The following is a 19,241-nucleotide window of genomic DNA, read 5'->3' as shown; positions in this document are numbered from 1 at the left end:
GGACTCTTTCCAATTTTTCCACATCCTTCTTGTAGTGTGGGGCCCAAAACTGGACACAGTACTCCAGATGAGGCCTCACCAATGTCGAATAGAGGGGAACGGTCACATCCCTCGATCTGCTGGCAATGCCCCTACTTATATATCCCAAAATGCCATTGGCCTTCTTGGCAACAAGGGCACACTGTTGACTCATATTCAGCTTCTCGTGCACTGTAACCCCTAGGTCCTTTTCTGCAGAACTGCTGCCTAGCCATTTGGTCCCTAGTCTGTAGCGGTGCATTGGATTCTTCTGTCCTAAGCGCAGGATTCTGCACTTGTCCTTGTTGAACCTCATCAGATTTCTTTTGGCCCAATCCTCTAATTTGTCTAGGTCCCTCTGGATCCTATCCCTACCCTCCAGCATATCTACCTCTCCTCCCAGTTTAGTGTCCTCTGCAAACTTGCTGAGGGTGCAATCCACACCATCCTCCATATCATTAATGAAGATATTGAACAAAACCGGCCCGAGGACCGACCCTTGAGTCACTCCACTTGATACCGGCTGCCAACTAGACATGGAGCCATTGATCACTACCTGCTGAGCCCGACAATCTAGCCAACTTTCTATCCACCTTATAGTCCATTCATCCAGCCCATACTTCTTTAACTTGCTGGCAAGAATACTGTGGGAGACCGTGTCAAAAGCTTTGCTGAAGTCAAGGAACAACACGTCCACCGCTTTCCCCTCATCCACAGAGCCAGTTACCTTGTCATAGAAGGCAATTAGATTAGTCAGGCATGACTTGCTGTTGGTGAATCCATGCTGACTGTTCCTGATCACTTTCCTCTCCTCTAAGTGCTTCCGAATTGATTCCTTGAGGACCTGCTCCATGATTTTTCCAGGGACTGAGGTGAGGCTGACTGGCCTGTAGTTCCCAGGATCCTCCTTCTTCCCTTTTTAAAAGATGGGCACTACATTAGTCTTTTTCCAGTCGTTCGGGACTTCCCCCGATCGCCATGAGTTTTACTATTGGTTTACTCAGTCCATGAACAGTGACACAGGATGGAAGAGACAGGCTCCTGTCAGATTATCAGAATCAAAGACTAGCTATTTGAATGATACCCAGATTACACCACCTTCAGGGAATGAACCTGGACCTCAGGATTTTAAAGTATGAGCTTCTAGTGCCTGAGTTAAAGAAGCAGGCTTTGTAACTCAGCTGCTGAAACTGACTCATGACCCTTTCTATATATGGGTTGCCACTAGATGGGGACCGTGATCCACATTGTGTCAGTGTGGGCTGTGCTATATTGGTGCTACAGTTACTTTGTTTTATTCTGCTTTTAATGCTCTGTGGTTTGAAAATATTTATGGCTTAAAATATTTTAATCTGAAGTAAACACATTTAAAGGTGCGTGAGTTAGAAGCACTGTGTATTTTTACACTGTGTCCTTGCCACTCCTAGTTTGATGATTGCAAAGATGTAATAAATCATCCTAAACATCTTGAAAGAGTCAGGCGAAAAAGGTTATTTGGCACTAGGTTAAATATGTGGGGTGAAATCCTGACTTGTTTGAAGTAAACAGCAAAACTCTCGTTGATGTTAATGGGACCAGGACATCACTGGCCGTGTTTGCTTTGCAAGTTCTTCTAAGTCAATAGAAATATTTTGTTGAATTGTGTAAAAGATGTGATCATTCTCAGCTGTGTGCTGCTCTTGCTCTGCATGCACAGCTCCCAGCAACACCACTGCTGTTATTGCGTCCTGACTGACGGCACAACGAGGTCCTCGGGCCCTGGCAAGTTTTGCAGATTTCTTAGTCTGGAGCGCAGTGATTCTGCAAATCAGGGGATCAGGCAGCCCATTTAATCAAAGACAGTATGTTCCATGAGGCACTAGTGTTACACAGAATCACAGCATGCCATTAACTTGCCTTGCCAGATACCACTGCAATTCTTTCAGGACCTGTTGAGTTTGCTGTGAGGCATTGTTCCCAAAGTCATTAATGACTCACAAAGCAGAGCAAAGAGATTGAGACAGACATTGACTGGGATCCCCCATCAAGTAGGCAGTTAAAGCCTGCCTTTGCTCCAGGATTATATTATGATTCCAGAATGCTGGGTTCGAAGAGAAATCCTAGGAAATCAGGGAAACGTTAAATAGACATGTTGTCATCAGTGGGATCTCTGCTGTCGGGGATGATATACTGTGCAGAGCTGAGTAGTAAATACCTTCAAATCCTCACTTTAAGTTACATTTGTCTTCATTCAGGCTACCCCTCCGTGCACAGGAACATGTCCTTGGTAGCTGGGGCTTTGCGCTGGGCTCAGGAGCTGAGAGACCGGATCCAGGTCCCATTCAGTCATTTTAGGCACATCACACATCCGTGCGTATCTTTATCACAGATAAGTTATTGTTTTAACTATCTCGATCCCCTTTCTCAATGAATCTGAATTTCATCCTGTGTTGACTATTGTATTCTAGTTCGAGCTAAAAATCCTTTTTAGCCAGAAAGGTAAAGTGTGTTTGTCATGGAGAAGTAATTACAATTGTGTTTTCAGCTTTCCTGAAATCATTTTTTAATAAGTTCCTTAATTGGATTCGTTGTAAAATGATTAAGAGGCACAGTGGGTAGATGCACAGGGCTTATCAGCTTTCAAACATAGCTTTAGGTTCGAAGTGAAGGAGTTATTGGACCTTTTCCCCACCACTATTACAATCCTGCATAGATAGTCTCTGCTCAAGAGGAGCCCAGGACTAGAACAATAGGGATGCTTCAGGTCGTGATTAAGGCACGTTGGCAGAGCTGTGAAGGGAAAGGGGTTTTGCACTGCTGCAGCAGCGACAGCTGTAGTACTAGACCGAGCAGCACTGGCAGAACTGTGTGGAGTTTCCAGGGTTGAAACAGGAAGGGGGCTAAAGGTCAGGATTAAAGTGCATTGGCAGAGGTCGGTGGGGGTGCTGCTTGTCCACAAATGAGAAGGATTGAAAACAATTGCACCCTCCATTAAGGGGCAAACCTGGAAGATATTGAAATTTTTTCCATCAGAACATTTCTTTTTTTGTTATTTGTGGGTCATCTTGTAAAAACAGTCCCCACACACTGGCTGCTTTCATCTCTTACTGGCCTGAGGCTGGTTGTAGGCACACCTGATAAAGCCATAGGAAGCAGAAAGCAACTAAGAGCAAAGGAGTTTGATGGTTTTGGTTCATGACGGTTGAAAGAACTCCATCGGCATTACCTTGGAGCGACTCTGGCTGCTGGTTCTTGCTAGAAGGGATTATAAACTGTGATGGGTCTGCATTTTTGAAACAGTCCTCTAATAAGACATTCCCTTTGCTCTGTCCAGTGTTTTGGTATCAATAGCCTGTAGTGCTGCCATCCTAACTATACTGCTAGTTTGTAGTAATAAAGACATTAACAGGGTGAGAATGGAAGCCCATACCCACTGCCCCAAACACATAACCCAAATCTGCTGCATTCCCTGGAAGCTTTCACAGCAAATGCTATACACCGTGAAGAAAGGCCAGATCTGCATTTTATACAGATTCTGTTCACTCCATTAGGCTCAGCTAATAACCTGCCCTCCAGCTGTAGGTGAGAGGCTGCTGTAGCAGACGTGCAGCTTGTAAGGTAAAATAAAAATAAAAAGGGAAGATGAGGACTGACTAGCTCAGGGCATTTGTGGTGGGGTGAGGAAGCCTTGTTCAGATCTGGCCCTGACATATGTGAATATTTTTCCTGTATGGTGACTGCACAGTGATCTGTGTGAAGGAGTTCTGGGCCTTAGTTACAGCTGGTCCAAAACTTTTGTTTGGCAGACACTGGCCTTTCAACTCAATGCAAATTTCTGTGAAAAAAATATTGGTTTTTGTGAAAAAAATTTCAGATTTTCATCAAAAAACCAAAGTCCCTCACATTTTTTGATGATAAACCTGAACATTTGTAAAGAAAAAAAATTCCATCTGAATTCAGTCACTAGCCATCGCTTTACAGCACAGCACTGGACTGGTACCCTCAGGCTCTCTACATTAGAGAGCATTTGCATGGACACCACATGAAACACATCACGCCTATGCTTCCAGCGTGTCACAGGTGTGTCCAGTGCAATAGCTGTATGACATGCCTGAGCCCTCAGTGGTTCACTTTAAGGCATTGCAATGCTAGTTCTTGTGTAAGGGAAGCACAGGCACTGTAGTTGTACAAAGTCTGCCCAGTGCAATCCCACAGTGCTCTAGGCCACCGTCCTGAGGGCTTGGAACACGGGCTCTATCACAGGTCAATCTGCCTTCCTCAGAGCCCCCTACGCAGTCCTCTCAGTCTCAGCTTTGCCCAGACCCCACCTGTCCCCCCACAATCCCAAAGGGAGAGTCAGGACACAGGCAGCTGCTCCTGAGCTCCGTTTTCTCCCCTCTCGTGACTGCTGAGGAGTTGAGGTTGGGGTTTACATCCAGGGTACAATCAAAGGTTTTTTAAAGGCTGAAGGCAGCTGATCAGGCCATTTGCAAGCCATCGATGCTTCAATCTGACACTTGGGACATTTTACGTAGCATTTGACTTTTTTGTTCTCTCTAGTTTAACAAAATAGCTTGATTTTCAAACTTTACATGGATTTAAATAAGACTAAAACATGGACAAAGGTGAATTAAAAAGTCCCAACTGTAAAGACTTATGTACTAAACCTGCTATTGCTTGGTACAGTAATCCAGGCATCACAAAGAGAGCACAGCTGTGGGGGTGCTCTGCAAAACTCTCAGCCACCAAAAATGCAGATGAAGAAATGGGAATGCTGGAGCTCTCTCCTACATTGCACAGGGCAATCCAAGCTGGGGACGTGAAGAGTCTGCAATCCGTCCAAGCTCTGCTGGGCAAAGAGAGGCTAGGAGAGTCAAAGAGCTATGGCACTCATGAGCTCCATAAGGCAGTGGCATCTGGGAGGAGGTAGGGTAATTGCCACGCTCAATAGCGCTGCACTAAGGCTAGGTAGAAGGGGAGAACCAGGGAATGGGGGAATTGCAGAATTGCAATGCTGGAAGCCCCCAAGTGTCATATTGGCCATGTGGGGTATTTTTAAAAAACAAAGAAGCAAAAAAAAAGTGATGAACCTTACATTAAGAATGGCACGGGTCTTGCACTTAAACCTGAGCCGTTAGCAGTATAAAAACATTTAAGAGAAGGCAGATAAATCATCTGTGATTATTATTTTTATTACTGTAGCACCTAGAGACCCCTGTCAAAACCCAGGGCCCTGTTATGCAGAACAAAGACAATCCCTGCCCTGAAGAGTTCAAATACACTTAGATTTAATCTTAAATGAAAGCACATGTATAGAATCTAAAACTCCAGGATTGTTAAAATGGCACCTGCCCATGGCATGAAATGCTCTCAAAAAAAGGTGTTTGAAACAAGGAGGTAATCTACAGTTTCCATCCATTGTGTAACAATGCCTCTGTTCCACTGATAGCTGCCTGGAGTCCCCTGAAGGAAAAAGAATGATACAGAAGTACAAAGACATGGTACAGTTGCTAGAAAGGTAAGTCTGTTCACTTAGCCCTATCTTATATAAGGGTTTGATGCAGCTGCACATCACAGGAGTATCCAAAGGTTCCTGTTGACTCCCGTGGGCGTTGGAGCAGAGCCCTAGCTTCCAGCCAATCTGTTACTTTGTAGCTTGCATTAAGCAGTTGTAATCTCTAAATCGGATGCCTTTGGTTTTGTTTTTCTGTGATTAGAAGCACTGTATTATTTTGTTCTGCATTGGCTTGTTTTCCAGAGGTTTTCACTTGGCAGGTGTGTATCACAGAATCGCTTTCTGATGTTAATCAGCTAATGAGAAATACAGGGCTGGCCTCCTTGGAGTATCTTTCCTGATACAGACTTATTAGAAGAGCTGGCTCTTAAATGGATGATGAAAAGGGTAGACGTTTTAATTACAACATGAAATCAATGTAGTGAAGAATCCCTATAAAAGACCCTTCAGGACGGATCCAGAATGTGGATCTCTTGACAATGTTTCCCAGCACAGCTCTGCCATGGTAGCACTATTGAGTGCACACCAGTGTACAGGCAGCAAACATTATGTTCTCCTCTTAGACACTCAACTAGGACTAGAAATTCAGCCATGTGGAAAAACATCCTCTTACCGGCTTCCCAAAACTCAGAATACCTTGTGGTTTTGCCCCAGTTGTGGTGTGATTCCCACACAAATTAATATTAACTATTATGGGTAAAAACCTGCCATTTTCCATCAAAAATTGTGACTTTTCATGTGGGGCAAGTATATGAAGATTTGCTGTTTGTTACTGGGGTGAAATTTCACCATTCAGGAATGTGTTAATTGGCAATGCAATTAACTGAGAATCCAGCCTTGGCCGAATTAAGAAGTTCTCACTGGTGGAAAGCTCATTCCATCAAGATGCCACCCACCATGCTCCAAGCTTCTAGGCCAAACCTCGGTTTGGTGGTAAAAGGAGGAGGAAGAAACTTTTTGACTGTGCCCCATATAGAATTACAACCCCTTTGATGTCTTGGGAATGCCGCAGGAGTCTCCTTGGTGCCAGGGAGCATGTGCGGTACAGCCTAGCAGAAACTGAAGTGCTGCTATAAACTTTCAGTAGGTGAGCAAACTGCACATACACAAATGATGAGACTGTATGGCGTATAATTAGGCATAATCTAGATAGCTGCTTTTCACTGTCCCCATGAAACTCTGTCTGACTTCAGGACTACCAGCCTGCCAGATTTCAGTGTCCTACTCCTAACTGGTGAGGGGCTAGAAATGTTCAAATAATGGTTCAACAGTGCCAGCTGTCATGACACGGGATAGAACTCTCAGAACAGTCCAGGATCCTGAGTCCCCATTTCAAAAGCAACTTAAATGTTTAGGAGCCTAAGTCCCATTGGTTTCAAAGAAACTTAGCATAAGGCTACACTCTGAGCGGGGGATGTGATTCCCAGCTCAAAGAGACATACCAGCGTATGCTAAAATAGCAATGTAGCCATGGCTGGGCGAGTGGTGGGAGGGGTTAGCTGTTTGCATGCCTACCTAGTGCTTCTGATGGGATTGTATGCAGGGAGGATAGCTCCTCCCACCGTTCATGCCCTCATGGCTACTCTGCTGTTTTTGCTCATTCAGAACTACTGCACGTATGTCAATTTGAGCTGAGAATTATACCCCCAGCTCAAAGTGTAGACATACCCATAGGCTCCTAAGTGCCCCAGAGCCAGATTTTCACAGGTGCCTAAAGATGTAGATAGGCACCTAGTGGGATTGTCAACAATGACATTGATGGTAGTTAAACACACGACATCTTTAGGCATTTTTGAAAATCCCACCAGGCACCGATCTGCAGCTTTCGGGGACCAAACACCTTTGAAAATCTGTTGGTGTGGCACTTTTGAAAATGAGACTTAGTCTCCTAAATCACTCAGGTGCTTTTGAATATCTTACCTGAAATCTTTGACGTTCTGATTTGCATTTTCCCAGTTTCCTCATGCATGTATTTGCAGGTTTGGTCTTTGTGGAGATGCTGTGGGATATTTTTTCTTAAAATTCATTCGTATTTCTGAGTTGTGAAGTAGGTTTATCTTTCATTCAGACCTGCCTCTTTGGCTGACTGGCAGATGCCTGATGAACGTTGTCTCTGGCAGGTATCAGGAGAAGCTCTATAAGGATTGGTCCCAGACAGTGTCTGAAAAATCACAGTATAATCTCACTCGGCCAGTTATAAGACGAGATCCAGAGACCAAGCTGATCACAGTCAATTTTGATCTGCAGGTAAAATATGAAGATAATTAATCTCACTGCAAGACTTACTGCACATTGCACCCTGTCATGTGACTGTATTTCACTGGGGCTACCCGGGGTTCAAGAAGATGCATTGGACCCGCTCTGCTAAAAGTGCATTCCCAGCACCATGCAGCATCTTCCCTGACAGACAACTTGGATTTACTCTTCTCCTCCTGGGCCATGTCTCCTGTTAAATATCACATTCAAAGTGAATCCTTCCAGTGGAAATTCCTATGTACCTCACACACAAATCCTAATTCAGCTGTTTTGGAGCCTGCATGCTTCATACTGTAAGAATTTACTATGCAAAAGATCTTCTATACTTTCCACAGTATACATTCGATGAAGTGAGCTGTAGCTCACGAAAGCTTATGGTCAGATAAATTGGTTAGTCTCTAAGGTGCCACAAGTACTCCTTTTCTTTTTAAGAATTCACTGTCCTTGTGTTAGGGTGACCTGTTTTTTCAGTGGTATAAAACAGGATATGTCCTTGGGGATGGATTCAACAGAAAATCCAGGCAGGGTCCATGAAGCACACAAAGGGGCTCTGGCTCTGATGTATTTTTAGTTGGGGGTAGGGGAAAGAGGATTTTGTTTATAGGAAGTTTGTGTTGAAGCTGGCCATGTGGCTAAGCAGAGGTTTTTGGTTCTGCTCTCTCAGTGCATTTATAGTTGTATCTACTGGTAAAAAACCTAAGTTTTTATCATTGCTTTTCTGATATTCCCATTAGCATCACAGAGACCACATAGCTCAAAGGGGGGGAAGCATGAGTCCATTCCTTTTTGTGCATCATCAAGAAAATTGTTTGCTAAGTTCCAGTGAGTTACACCTGTGCAAATTCCATGAAGGTGAGAAGGTTGCACAGCTGTCACTGGGTCGATGTTTGAGAAGGAAAAAGCCCAGCATGGCTTTCAGGGGCTGCAAGGAATTTGCTGGGATGGCAGCTAGAAAAACCATCTTTTTACTTGTTCTTAAAGTACATTGGTATAGAGATTGGTGGGAGACATTCAGTACGATGGATTTGTGGGTCACTTGTCAGAGAAAAGCTCCCCTATAAGTAAAAAGCCACCCCAAAATCATTGCTTTTGAAAACTATAAAATGTTCAGAATTAGAAAAGTGGCAGCTAACTGAGAGAAGGTGAGTGGGTCAGTCCCTGGACTGCAGTTCTGTAGGTGTCATCAGAAGAAACAATGAGTCCATGGGGTCTACTCACCACTAGGGTGCCTCCCCCTGGCCGCTTTGGGGATTAATTTTTTCCAGGTGCTGCACCCCCTCTGGCATTCTGTTCACCTGTCCTGTCTTGCCCTGTGGCCCCTCTCGCTCCAGGAGCTGCAACTTCTTCTTTGTGACTCAGCCCTCTGGCCAGGTCACTATGGTCCTCCCCTTCTGGGGTATCAAAGCTGTCCTGGGCAAACTGTCCCAGGCAGTCCGCTCTCCACTGTCTGGTTTGCACCACTTCCCCAGTAGCTGGCAGGGGAACCTGGGCCCACTCTCTACTCCAGGTTCCAGCTCAGGGGCCCTCAAGTCAGCACCAAAAGTCTGTTCTATCCTGGCCCTTACTGGCTTTTCCCTGAGCCTTGCCATAATTTCTGGCTGTTTCCCCTTCTCTGAGTTTACCAGTCACACAACTGCCTCATCCCAGGGAGAACTGTAGGCTACATGCCTCTGTTGCTCAAAACACACCTCCCTTCTCCCAGTGAGTGACTCCAGACTACTCTGCAGCCTCCTTCTGCCCTCAGCTCCTGGACTTTATACAGGCCCCTCCTCTTTCTGTCTAGCTGAGCCTCATTTAATCAATCCCTGCTCCCTGGCTTCTCATCCAGGTGCAGCCTGGGCAGTTAATTGGCCCACCTGACCACCTTAACCCCTTCAGGGCCTGTGTGGGGGTGGACACCCTATCACAATGAGTCTATCTGCACTGGTTGTTTTCTAGCTGATTTCAGTGCTCAGGGAAGTGAGTTATCTGGAGGCAAACCAGGTGGAGAGCATCCCCGAAACAGCAGCAGAAATCTACTCCTCCAAGGAGTCGTACCGGAAGCTGGTGGCTAACTTGGAGCTGATGGTGAATGGGTACAATAAGATCCTGAGGACAGTCCTCGAGGTGGAATACCCTCTGGTACAGGGGCAACTGCAGGATATTGACTCCAGGCTGAAAGAGGCAGAAGAGACACTGAACTGGAAGACAGAAGGTAAGTCCACAAACCCACTGATTGGGAAGTGCAGGTGAGTCATTGCCCTCCTACTCCTCAGCTGGGATTCCCAGGTCAGATGTGTTCATGGACATGTGCTCACATTCCTCCACTATGGCCATCCACTCCCTTCCTGGGCACTGTGGCTTCTGGAGGAGGATCTGGGACTGATAGATTTGTGTTTAAGGACATTTAAAAGCTCACGAGAAAAGCAGTGTTACTATTGGAGGAGGGCCGTTATACGGGCTGTTGTCACTGACCTCTTTAATTTGCTAAAAATAAAGCAGTTTGATGGCTGAAACACAAGAAAAGCGAGACCCTGCTGTATGGTCTCCCCAGTGCTGCTAACCACTGCTATGGGGAGGTGCTGCTTTCGGGGATACCAGAGTGGTGATTTCTGGGGCGGTTGGTCACTCTTCCAATGGTGCTCTGACACCAGAATGGAAAGTGATTGAACCCCTCTAGAGCCAGGGAGGCCTGTGCAGCGCTGATGCCTGATTATTCCCAGGAAAGGTCACTGCAGCAAATAGATTTTTTTCTAGAAGCGTGAAATAAAGAGTACGATTAATAATGCACAGGCTGTTCATATGCACCATTACCTCAGGATGCTTTTACGTCGGTTCTTACCTCGTTAATTTTAAGTGCAAATAGAACAGTTTCCTGGTGGTGAATATTCCCATTTGAAAATGAACTGGTGGAAGATGCCCTTTCGTTTCCTTCCAAAAATCCAGGGGGTGATCAGAAGCACTTTTGCTCTTATGACTCTGCAAAGCAAAACCACCTTTTGGGGATGATCAGGTGCTGAGAAATTGCCTCGCTTCAGACAGAACATAAAGCCTGGGACAGGGCTTCTTCCCCATGTCAGCCCCTGAGTCACCTGCCTCTAAATGCAAGCGCTTGCTGTGACTGGGATGGAGAAGCGCATGTGCTGGTGGCAGTGGTGGTGGCCAGAGGGCCTCACGGGGCAAATCCAGCCCCACCCCCGGGGCTGTGCAGGGTCCCCTGGCAGTGGAACTGGCTCTAGGGTTGCCAGGTGTCTGGTTTTCCACCTGAACGCCCGGTCAAAAAGGGACCCTGGCGTCTCTGGTCAGCACCGCTGACCAGGCCATTAAAAGTCTGGTTGGCAGCGCTGCCGGTGCAACGGGGCTGGCAGGCTTTCTGCGCGACTCCTGGAGGGACATGCCGGTCGCTTCCGGGAGCCACCTGAGGTACGTGCCACCCGGAGCCTGCACCCTAACACTCTCCCTCACCCAAACCCCCAGCCTGGAATACCCCCTCCACTCTGAACCCCTCATTTCTGGCTCCACCCCAGAGCCTGTATCCCTTCCCACAACTCAACCCTCTGCCTGAGCCCAAAGCCCCCTCCCAAACTCCAAACCCCTCAGCCACACCCCCAGCCCAGAGCCCCCTCCTGCACCCTGAACCCCTTATTTCTGGACCCACCCTGGAGCCCACACCCCTAGCCCAGAGCCCCCTCCCAAACTCCAAACCCCTCGGTCCCACCCCCAAACCCAGAACCCCCTCCTTCACCCCAAACCCTGGCCCCTCCCCAGAGCTTGCACCCCTAGCCGGAGCCCTCACCCCCTACCGCGCCCCAACCCACTGCCTCATGCTACACTCCAAACCCCTTGGCTCCAGCCTGGAGCCCCCTCCCGCACCCCAGAGCCCACACTCCCGGCCAGAGCCTTCACCCCCCCCTCACACCCCAGCCCCCTGCCCCAGCTCGGTGAAAATGAGTGAGTGGGGGTGGGAGAGCGAGTGACGGGGGGGGGATGGAGTGAGTGGGGGTGGGGCCTTGGAGAAGGGATGGGGCAGGAGGCAGGGCCTTGGGGTAGGGTACAGGGCAGGGGTATTCAGTTTTCTGTGATTAGAAAGTTGGCAATCCTAATGGGCTCCTCTGTGTGAGGGATGGGGGAGGGGAGAATTTTGAGGGGCTGTGGTGTGGGTGTGTCTCTTCTTCAGGGGCAGGAGGGCGCACATCAAGAGTGAGCCTGGGGAGGGGCAGGGTTGGGGTAGGAGAACCATTGTTAAGCCTGTTCTCCCCTGAACATTTCCCCTGCTTGGCCTGGCTCCCAGCTCTGGCATTTGCCCTGTCTTTGATACTTCAGTGACACCCTGCACACAGAGGATACTCTGTCCCCCATGCCTCGCTGCTTCTCCAGCAGAGCTCTGGTCAGAGGGGCATTCCCACTCCTGGGAAGCAGGGCCTGTGGGCCTGGCTGGAACACGGACAGTACTGTTGGCAGAAACCAGGGGAAGCAGGGTGCCTTTATTGTGAGTTGTTGGCGGGAGAAAAGAATTAGGGAAAGGCCGGGAGAGACCAACGACCCTCTTGCTTGTGATACGAGGCTTGGTGGTGTCTGGCATTCAGGGCTAGCTCTGCCCCATGTTGGGACCTATGCAGTGGTCATGGGGGACTCGTGTGACCATAAGGAAAATTCAGGAGCATTTCCTAACAGAATCCAAACTGAGAATATGCACAAGCCCTGCTGAATTGCTATGAAAATGCTGAGGCAGTGTCTTGACTAGGAGCCCTTTGCTGGTAGAGTGAAACCAGTCTACGGTGCCAGCTAAGCACTCCTGGAGTGGATGCAGCTTGTATCAGCAAACCTGCACTTCGATTGGTACTGCTGATTCCAATGCCCCACATGAAACAAGCTACGCTGGTAAAAGTGCAGCTTCCGCCAGCACAGCTGTGTCTACACTAGGGGCTTCCGCCGGCACAGCTGTGTCAGGCAGAGATCACACCTCTCCGCACCCACGTAGCTATGCCGGCAGAAGTCTGTAGCATAGACAGAGCCTGAACCAAACCCTCTTTATTTGTTGAAAAGGCCTGTGGGAGCACATCTCCATGGTGATCGAGAGCGTTCATGACCTTGAGCGAAGGATCCAGAAAGCCAAGGACAATGTCGAGGAGATTCAGAGCATCATGAGATCGTGGATCTCACCGATTTTTGAGAGGAAAGAGGGGAAAAAGGAAAATGTGCTCAGTCTGGATGACCGGCCTGAACGGCTAGAAAAGCGCTACAACCTCATCAAAGAGTCGGGGCTGAGAATCCATGCGCTGGTGAAGGTGAAGAGAGTCCTGGCATAGTTTTACCGTGCTACAGAGCAGATACAGAATGCTGCTGGGGGATATTGGTTGTCCATAGAGCCTGCTTCTCTTCCCACTAAGTTTCTAGTATTCATGATTCTGGAGAAAAGTTTGAGTAAAGACCAAAATCCAGAAGGCAAATATAAAGAATCTCATGATTTTTCAGCCAATCTCATGATTGTGCGGGACCTGACTCCTGGTTTTGGATGTTCAGTGTTGGCAATACTGCAGTCGGTTTTATACCCCTGTCCGCTTAGTGAGCATGTGGCTCCACAACCCCAAATCCATCATTTCCATTGCCTTCCCGACTTCTGCCCTCACTTGCACTCCAAGCAGTAACAATAAACATACGATAAGCAGAGTTTGTTCCGGGGTCAAAATTTCTGTTGATACCTGGTGATTAGATTTCAGAGCAGGCACTTTAAACGATTTCATGGCTCAGGGAGGAGGCTCGCATTTCAAGTGTCAAATCGACTCAGATTTAGCTACTAAATTAATGCAAGAGGAACAGCCCCATCTGGCAAGTCTGCTGAAAGACGGTCCAAAAGTCTTTGTTCTGCTTTTCTAAATGTTATATTTTCTATTACTCTGAATCTCTTTGTAGTGCTGTTGAGCTGTTTAATCAACAGTCTGACTTGCACATTTTGAATTATTTCCCGAGAATGTGTAATTTCAGTCCCCAGAACCAGAATAGTCTCTGCTTCTTTGACCAGAGGAGGTGACGTACGTTTTGGGTTTAGTCCAGTGGTTAAAGTGCTAGCAGGAGACTTGAGGTTCAATTCCCTGCTCTACCACAGACTTCCTGTGTGACCTTGGTCAAATCTCTTAGGCCATGTCTACACTAGAGACCTTACAGCAGCCCAGTTGTACCGACACAGCTGCATTACTGTAAGATCTCCCATGTAGCCGCTCTGTGCTGCTGGGAAAGCTCTCCCATCGACATAATTAATTCACCCCCCAATGAGCGGTGGTATCTGTGTTGGTGGGAGAGCATCTCCCGCTGACATAGCGCTGTCCACACTGGTGCGTCTGTTGGTGTAACTTACGTCGCTCAGGGGTGTGTTTATTTTACACCCCTGAGCTACATAAGTTATACTGACAAAAGTGCTAGTGTAGACATGCCCTAAGTCTCTCTGGGCCTCAGTTCTCCATCTGTACAATGGGGACAATGGCTGTTCCCTCCCTTGCAAAGTGCTGTGAGAATTAATGCACTGGATTGTGAGGTGCTCAGACACTATGGCAATGCGGATTGTATAAGTAGCTCATATAGATAGCTTGAGCCAATGGGATTTTTCCCAGAGAAAGGCCCTTCCAAAGATACACAACTCTGACTATTCAATTATCAGTGGTTATCAGTGGTTCACAATCAAGCTGGAAAGGTACATTGAGTGGGGTCCCACAGGGATCAGTTCTGGGTCCGGTTCTGTTCAATATCTTCATTAATGATTTAGAAAATGGCATGAGAGTACACTTACGAAGTTTGTGGATGATACCAAGCTGGGAGGGGTTGCAAGTGCTTTGGAGGACAGGATTAGAATTCAAAATGATCTGGACAAACTGGAGAAATGGTCTGAAGTAAATAGGATGAAATTCAGTAAGGACTAGGGTTGCTAACTTTCTGATTACAGAAAACCGAGCACCCTTGCTCTGCCCCCTGCCCCAATGCCCCACCCCTACCCCACCCCTTCTCCGAGGCCCTGCCCCCACTCACTCCATCCCCCCTCCCTCCGTTGCTTGCTCTTGCCCACCTGCGCTTACGTGCTCATTTTCACTGGGCTGGGGCAGGGGCTTGGGGTGTGGGAGGAGATGAGGGCTTCAGCTGGGGGTGCAGGCTCTGGGGTGGGGCTTGCATTGAGGGGTTTGGGGTGCAGGACGGGGGTGGGGCTGAGGGGTTCAGAGTGTGGGAGGGTGCTCAGGGCTGGGGTTGGGGTGTGGGAAGGGGTTTGGATGCGGGAGGGGCCAAGCACTGGGGCAGAGGGATGGGGTGTGGGAGGGGGTTCAGGCTCTGGGAGGGAGTTTGGGTGTGAGAGGGGGCTCAGGGCTGGGGGTTGGAGTGTAGGAGGGGGTGAGGGGTGCAGGGTCCAGGCGGCGCTTACCTTAGGCAGCTCCTGGAAGTGGCAGCATGTCCCCGCTCTGGCTCCTAGGTGGGGGTGTGGCCAGGTGGCTCTGCACACTGCCCCATCCGCAGGCGCTGCCTCCGCAGCTCCCATTGGACATGGTTCCCAGTCAATGGGAACTAAAGAGCTGGCGCTTGGGGTGGGGGCAGTGCACAGAGCTGCCCGGCTGCCCCTGTATCTAGGAGCCAGAGTGGGGGACATGCCGCCACTTCCGGGAACTGTATGGAGCCACAGTCCTGCTCCGGTGCTGACCAGAGCTGCCAGGGTCCCTTTTTGACCGGGCGTTGTGGTTGAAAATCGGATGCCTGGCAACTCTAATAAGGACAAATGCAAAGTAGTCCACTTAGGAAGCAACAGTCAGTTGTACACGTACAAAATGGGAAATGACTGCCTAGGAAGGAGGACTGTGGAAAGGAATCTGGGGTCATAGTGGATCACAAGCTAAATATGAGTCAATAGTGTAACACTTGCGAGAAAAAAAAAAAAAAAAAAAAAAAAAAAGCAAACTTCATTTGAAATGTATTAACAAGAGTGTTGGAAGCAAGACGCAAGAAGTAATTCTTCCACTCTGCTCTGCGTTGATTAGGCCGCAGCTGGAGTATTGTGTCCAGTTCTGGGTGTCACCTTTCAGGAGAGATGTGGAGAAATTGGAGAATATCCAGAGAAGAGAAACAAAAATAATTAAAGGTCTAGAAAACATGACCTGTGAGGGAAGGTTGAAAAAATTGGGTTTGTTTAGTCTGGAAAAAAGAAGACTGAGAGGGGACATGACAACAGTTTTCAAGTACATAAAAGTTTGTTATAAGGATGGGGGAGAAAAATTGTTGTTCTTAACCTCTGAGGATAGGACAAGAAGCAATAGGCCTAAATTGCAACAACGACAGTTTAGGTTGGACTTTAGGAAAAACCTCCTAACTGTCAGGGTGGTGAAGCACTGGAATAAATTGCTTAGGGAGGTTGTGGAATCTGCATCAGTGGAGGTTTTTAAGAGCAGGTTAGACACGCACCTGTCAGGAATGGTCTAGATAATACTTAGTCCTGCCATGAGCACAGATGACCTCTAAAGGTCCCTTCCAGTCCTACAATTCTATGATGTGGGCCCAGTTCAGGTATATAAATGCAGAAGGGAAGTTCTCAGTGCTAAGCCCCTCTCTTTTCATCAACTCCCCATCAGAACACAGCCTGTGGCAAGGAATTCCTCTCATGTGCCTGCATCCCTATCATCCTCCTTTGGATGTTTCCTAGGAGCCTTTATATTGGCTGAAATATTCTTCACCGCTCAGAAATCTGTTACAGATTCAAAAGCAGCAGCATTACAATCAAGGCACTAATAACATGGAGAGGAAAGCACAGAGAGTGGTATGGCCGGAAAATAGTAAGCGGGAAACAAAGGGCCCTTCCCTGAGTAATTCTACCGGAGGTCATTGGTGTCTGTTATAGCTTCCCTTACCTCCCTCTGTAGCAAATGCAACACGTTGCCTTTGGTTAGGGGTTCTCAAACTTCATTGTACTGCAACCCCCTTCTGACAACAAAAATTACTACATGACCTCAGGGGAGGGGACCACAGCCTGAGCCTCACTGCCCTGCACTGGGGTGGGGGAGGGGCAAAGCCCAAGCCCAAGGACTTCAGCCTGAGGGGGGACTGTAACCTGAGCCCTGCCACCCAAGGCTGAAGCTCTCAGGCTTCAGTTTGGGCCCCATGCTCCAGCAAGTCTAACACCAGCAAGTCTAACACCATTAAAACAGGGTCCTGACCCACAGTTTGAGAGCCACTGGGTTAGAGAGACAGTGGGTGAGGTAATATCTTTTATAGGACCAACTTCTGTTGGTGAGAGAGACAATCTTGCAAGCTACACGAAGGTCTTCTTTAGCTCTAGGAAAGGTACTAGTGTCCCAGCTAAATAAATGGTGGAACAGATTGCTTAGCATAAGTAGTTAGCACATTTTCTAAGAGACCATTCAAGGTGAATTGGCCCATTAATACCTCTGCAGTCATAGGACAAAAAGGGGAGTTAGTGGGTTGCAGATTGTTTTAATAAACCATAAATCCAGTAGAGCATAAGCTTTTGTGGGCTACAGCCCACTTCATCGGATGCATAGAATGGAACATATAGTAAGAAGATATATATATATACACACACACACATACATACAGATAAATTGGAAGTTGCCATACAAACTGTGAGAGGCTAATTAGTTAAGATGAGCTATTATTCAAGCTCAGCAGTTTCTCCTTGGAGTCTGTTTTTTAAGCTTTTCTGTTGCAAACATTCAAAACATCCAAAAACCGGTAGGAGAACACTTCAACGTCTCTGGCCACTCAGTAAAAGATTTAAGGCTGGCAATTTTGCAACAGAAAAGCTTAAAAAAAAAAAAGACTCCAAGGAGAAACTGCTGAGCTTGAATTAATATGCAAACTAGATACCATTAACTTGGGTTTGAACAGAGACCGGGAGTGGCTGGGTCATTACACATATTGAATCTATTTCCCTATGTTAAGTATCCTCACACCTTCTTGTCAGCTGTCTAAATGGGCCACCTTGATTATCACTACAAAAGTTTTTTTTCTCCTGCTGATAATAGCTCATCTTAACTAATTAGCCTCTCACAGTTTGTATGGCAACTTCCAACTTATCTGTATGTATGTATGTGTATATATCTATCTATCTATCTTCTTACTATATGTTCCATTCTATGCATCCGATGAAGTGAGCTGTAGCCCACAAAAGCTTATGTTCTAATAAATTTGTTAGTCTCTAAGGTGCCACAAGTACTCCTGTTCTTTTTGCGGATACAGACTAACACGGCTGCTACTCTGAAACCTGTCATAAATCCAGTGTCTTTATGAAGAGCATGATTTTTAATGTCTAGCAAAGTTATAAATTTAAACTACCAGGCTCATCTTTTGAAGGTGCTGTTCAAGTTTTCTGTAAGGATGTGGACTGAGGGGTCAAATATAGGGTGATCATTCTGTGAAACATGTTCACCCATGGGTGACATGGTGTTTTTATCTTTTATCATTTTTCTGTGTGAGTTCATTCGAGAGTGGAGTGATTGTCTGGCTTCACCCACATAGTTGTTATTAAAAAGAAAAGGAGTACTTGTGGCACCTTAGAGACTAACCAATTTATTTGAGCATAAGCTTTCGTCAGCTACAGCTGACTTCATCGGATGCATACTGTGGAAAGTGTAGAAGATCTTTTATATACACAAAGCATGAAAAAATACCTCCCCCCACCCCACTCTCCTGCTGGCAATAGCTTATCTAAAGTGACCACTCTCCTTACAATGTGTATGATAATCAAGGTGGGCCATTTCCAGCACAAATCCAGGGTTTAACAAGAACGTCTGGGGGGGGGGTAGGAAAAAACAAGGGGAAATAGGTTACCTTGCATAATGACTTAGCCACTCCCAGTCTCTATTCAAGCCTATTTCCCCTTGTTTTTTCCTAGCACCCCCCCCCCCCAGATGTTCTTGTTAAACCCTGGATTTGTGCTGGAAATGGCCCACCTTGATTATCATACACATTGTAAGGAGAGTGGTCACTTTAGATAAGCTATTACCAGCAGGAGAGTGGGTTTGTGTGTGTGTGTGGGGGGGTGATAAAACCTGGATTTGTGCTGGAAATGGCCCAACTTGATTATCATACACATTGTAAGGAGAGTGATCACTTTAGATAAGCTATTGCCAGCAGGAGACTGGGGTGGGGGGAGGTATTTTTTCATGCTTTGTGTGTATAAAAGATCTTCTACACTTTCCACAGTATGCATCCGATGAAGTCAGCTGTAGCTGACGAAAGCTTATGCTCAAATAAATTGGTTAGTCTCTAAGGTGCCACAAGTACTCCTTTTCTTTTTGCGAATACAGACTAACACGGCTGTTACTCTGATCGTTGTTATTGGGGCATGTAATGCACTGGATCATGTTGTGATGGGTGTGTGTAGGACCCAGGGATCCTGAAAGGTGTGTTGGGGGCGGGGGGTGACAATGCAGTCAGACAGAGCAATCTGAATCACTCCTGTGAGGCAGGGCAGGGCTATTAGCCCCATCATACAGATGGGAACTCC

The 19,241-nt window shown here is 47.1% G+C and overlaps 1 protein-coding gene across 1 annotated transcript in view; it reads left to right on the top strand.

Annotated features, from left to right (window-relative positions):
• Nucleotides 1-19,241, top strand: part of DNAH9 (dynein axonemal heavy chain 9) — a 397,352-nt gene that overhangs the window by 30,915 nt on the left and 347,196 nt on the right. Inside the window, exons 10-14 of the mRNA XM_074971509.1 lie at nt 2,253-2,367; nt 5,447-5,515; nt 7,633-7,759; nt 9,707-9,962; nt 12,794-13,035. Coding sequence (XP_074827610.1) covers nt 2,253-2,367; nt 5,447-5,515; nt 7,633-7,759; nt 9,707-9,962; nt 12,794-13,035 — 809 coding nt within the window. The remainder of the gene's footprint in view (nt 1-2,252; nt 2,368-5,446; nt 5,516-7,632; nt 7,760-9,706; nt 9,963-12,793; nt 13,036-19,241) is intronic.

The sequence above is a fragment of the Natator depressus genome, chromosome 14, assembly GCF_965152275.1.
Source record: "Natator depressus isolate rNatDep1 chromosome 14, rNatDep2.hap1, whole genome shotgun sequence".
NCBI classification, from domain to species: Eukaryota; Metazoa; Chordata; order Testudines; family Cheloniidae; genus Natator; species Natator depressus.
The sequence above is the reverse complement of the archived record's forward strand: the minus strand, read 5'-3'. Positions and strand labels throughout refer to the sequence as shown.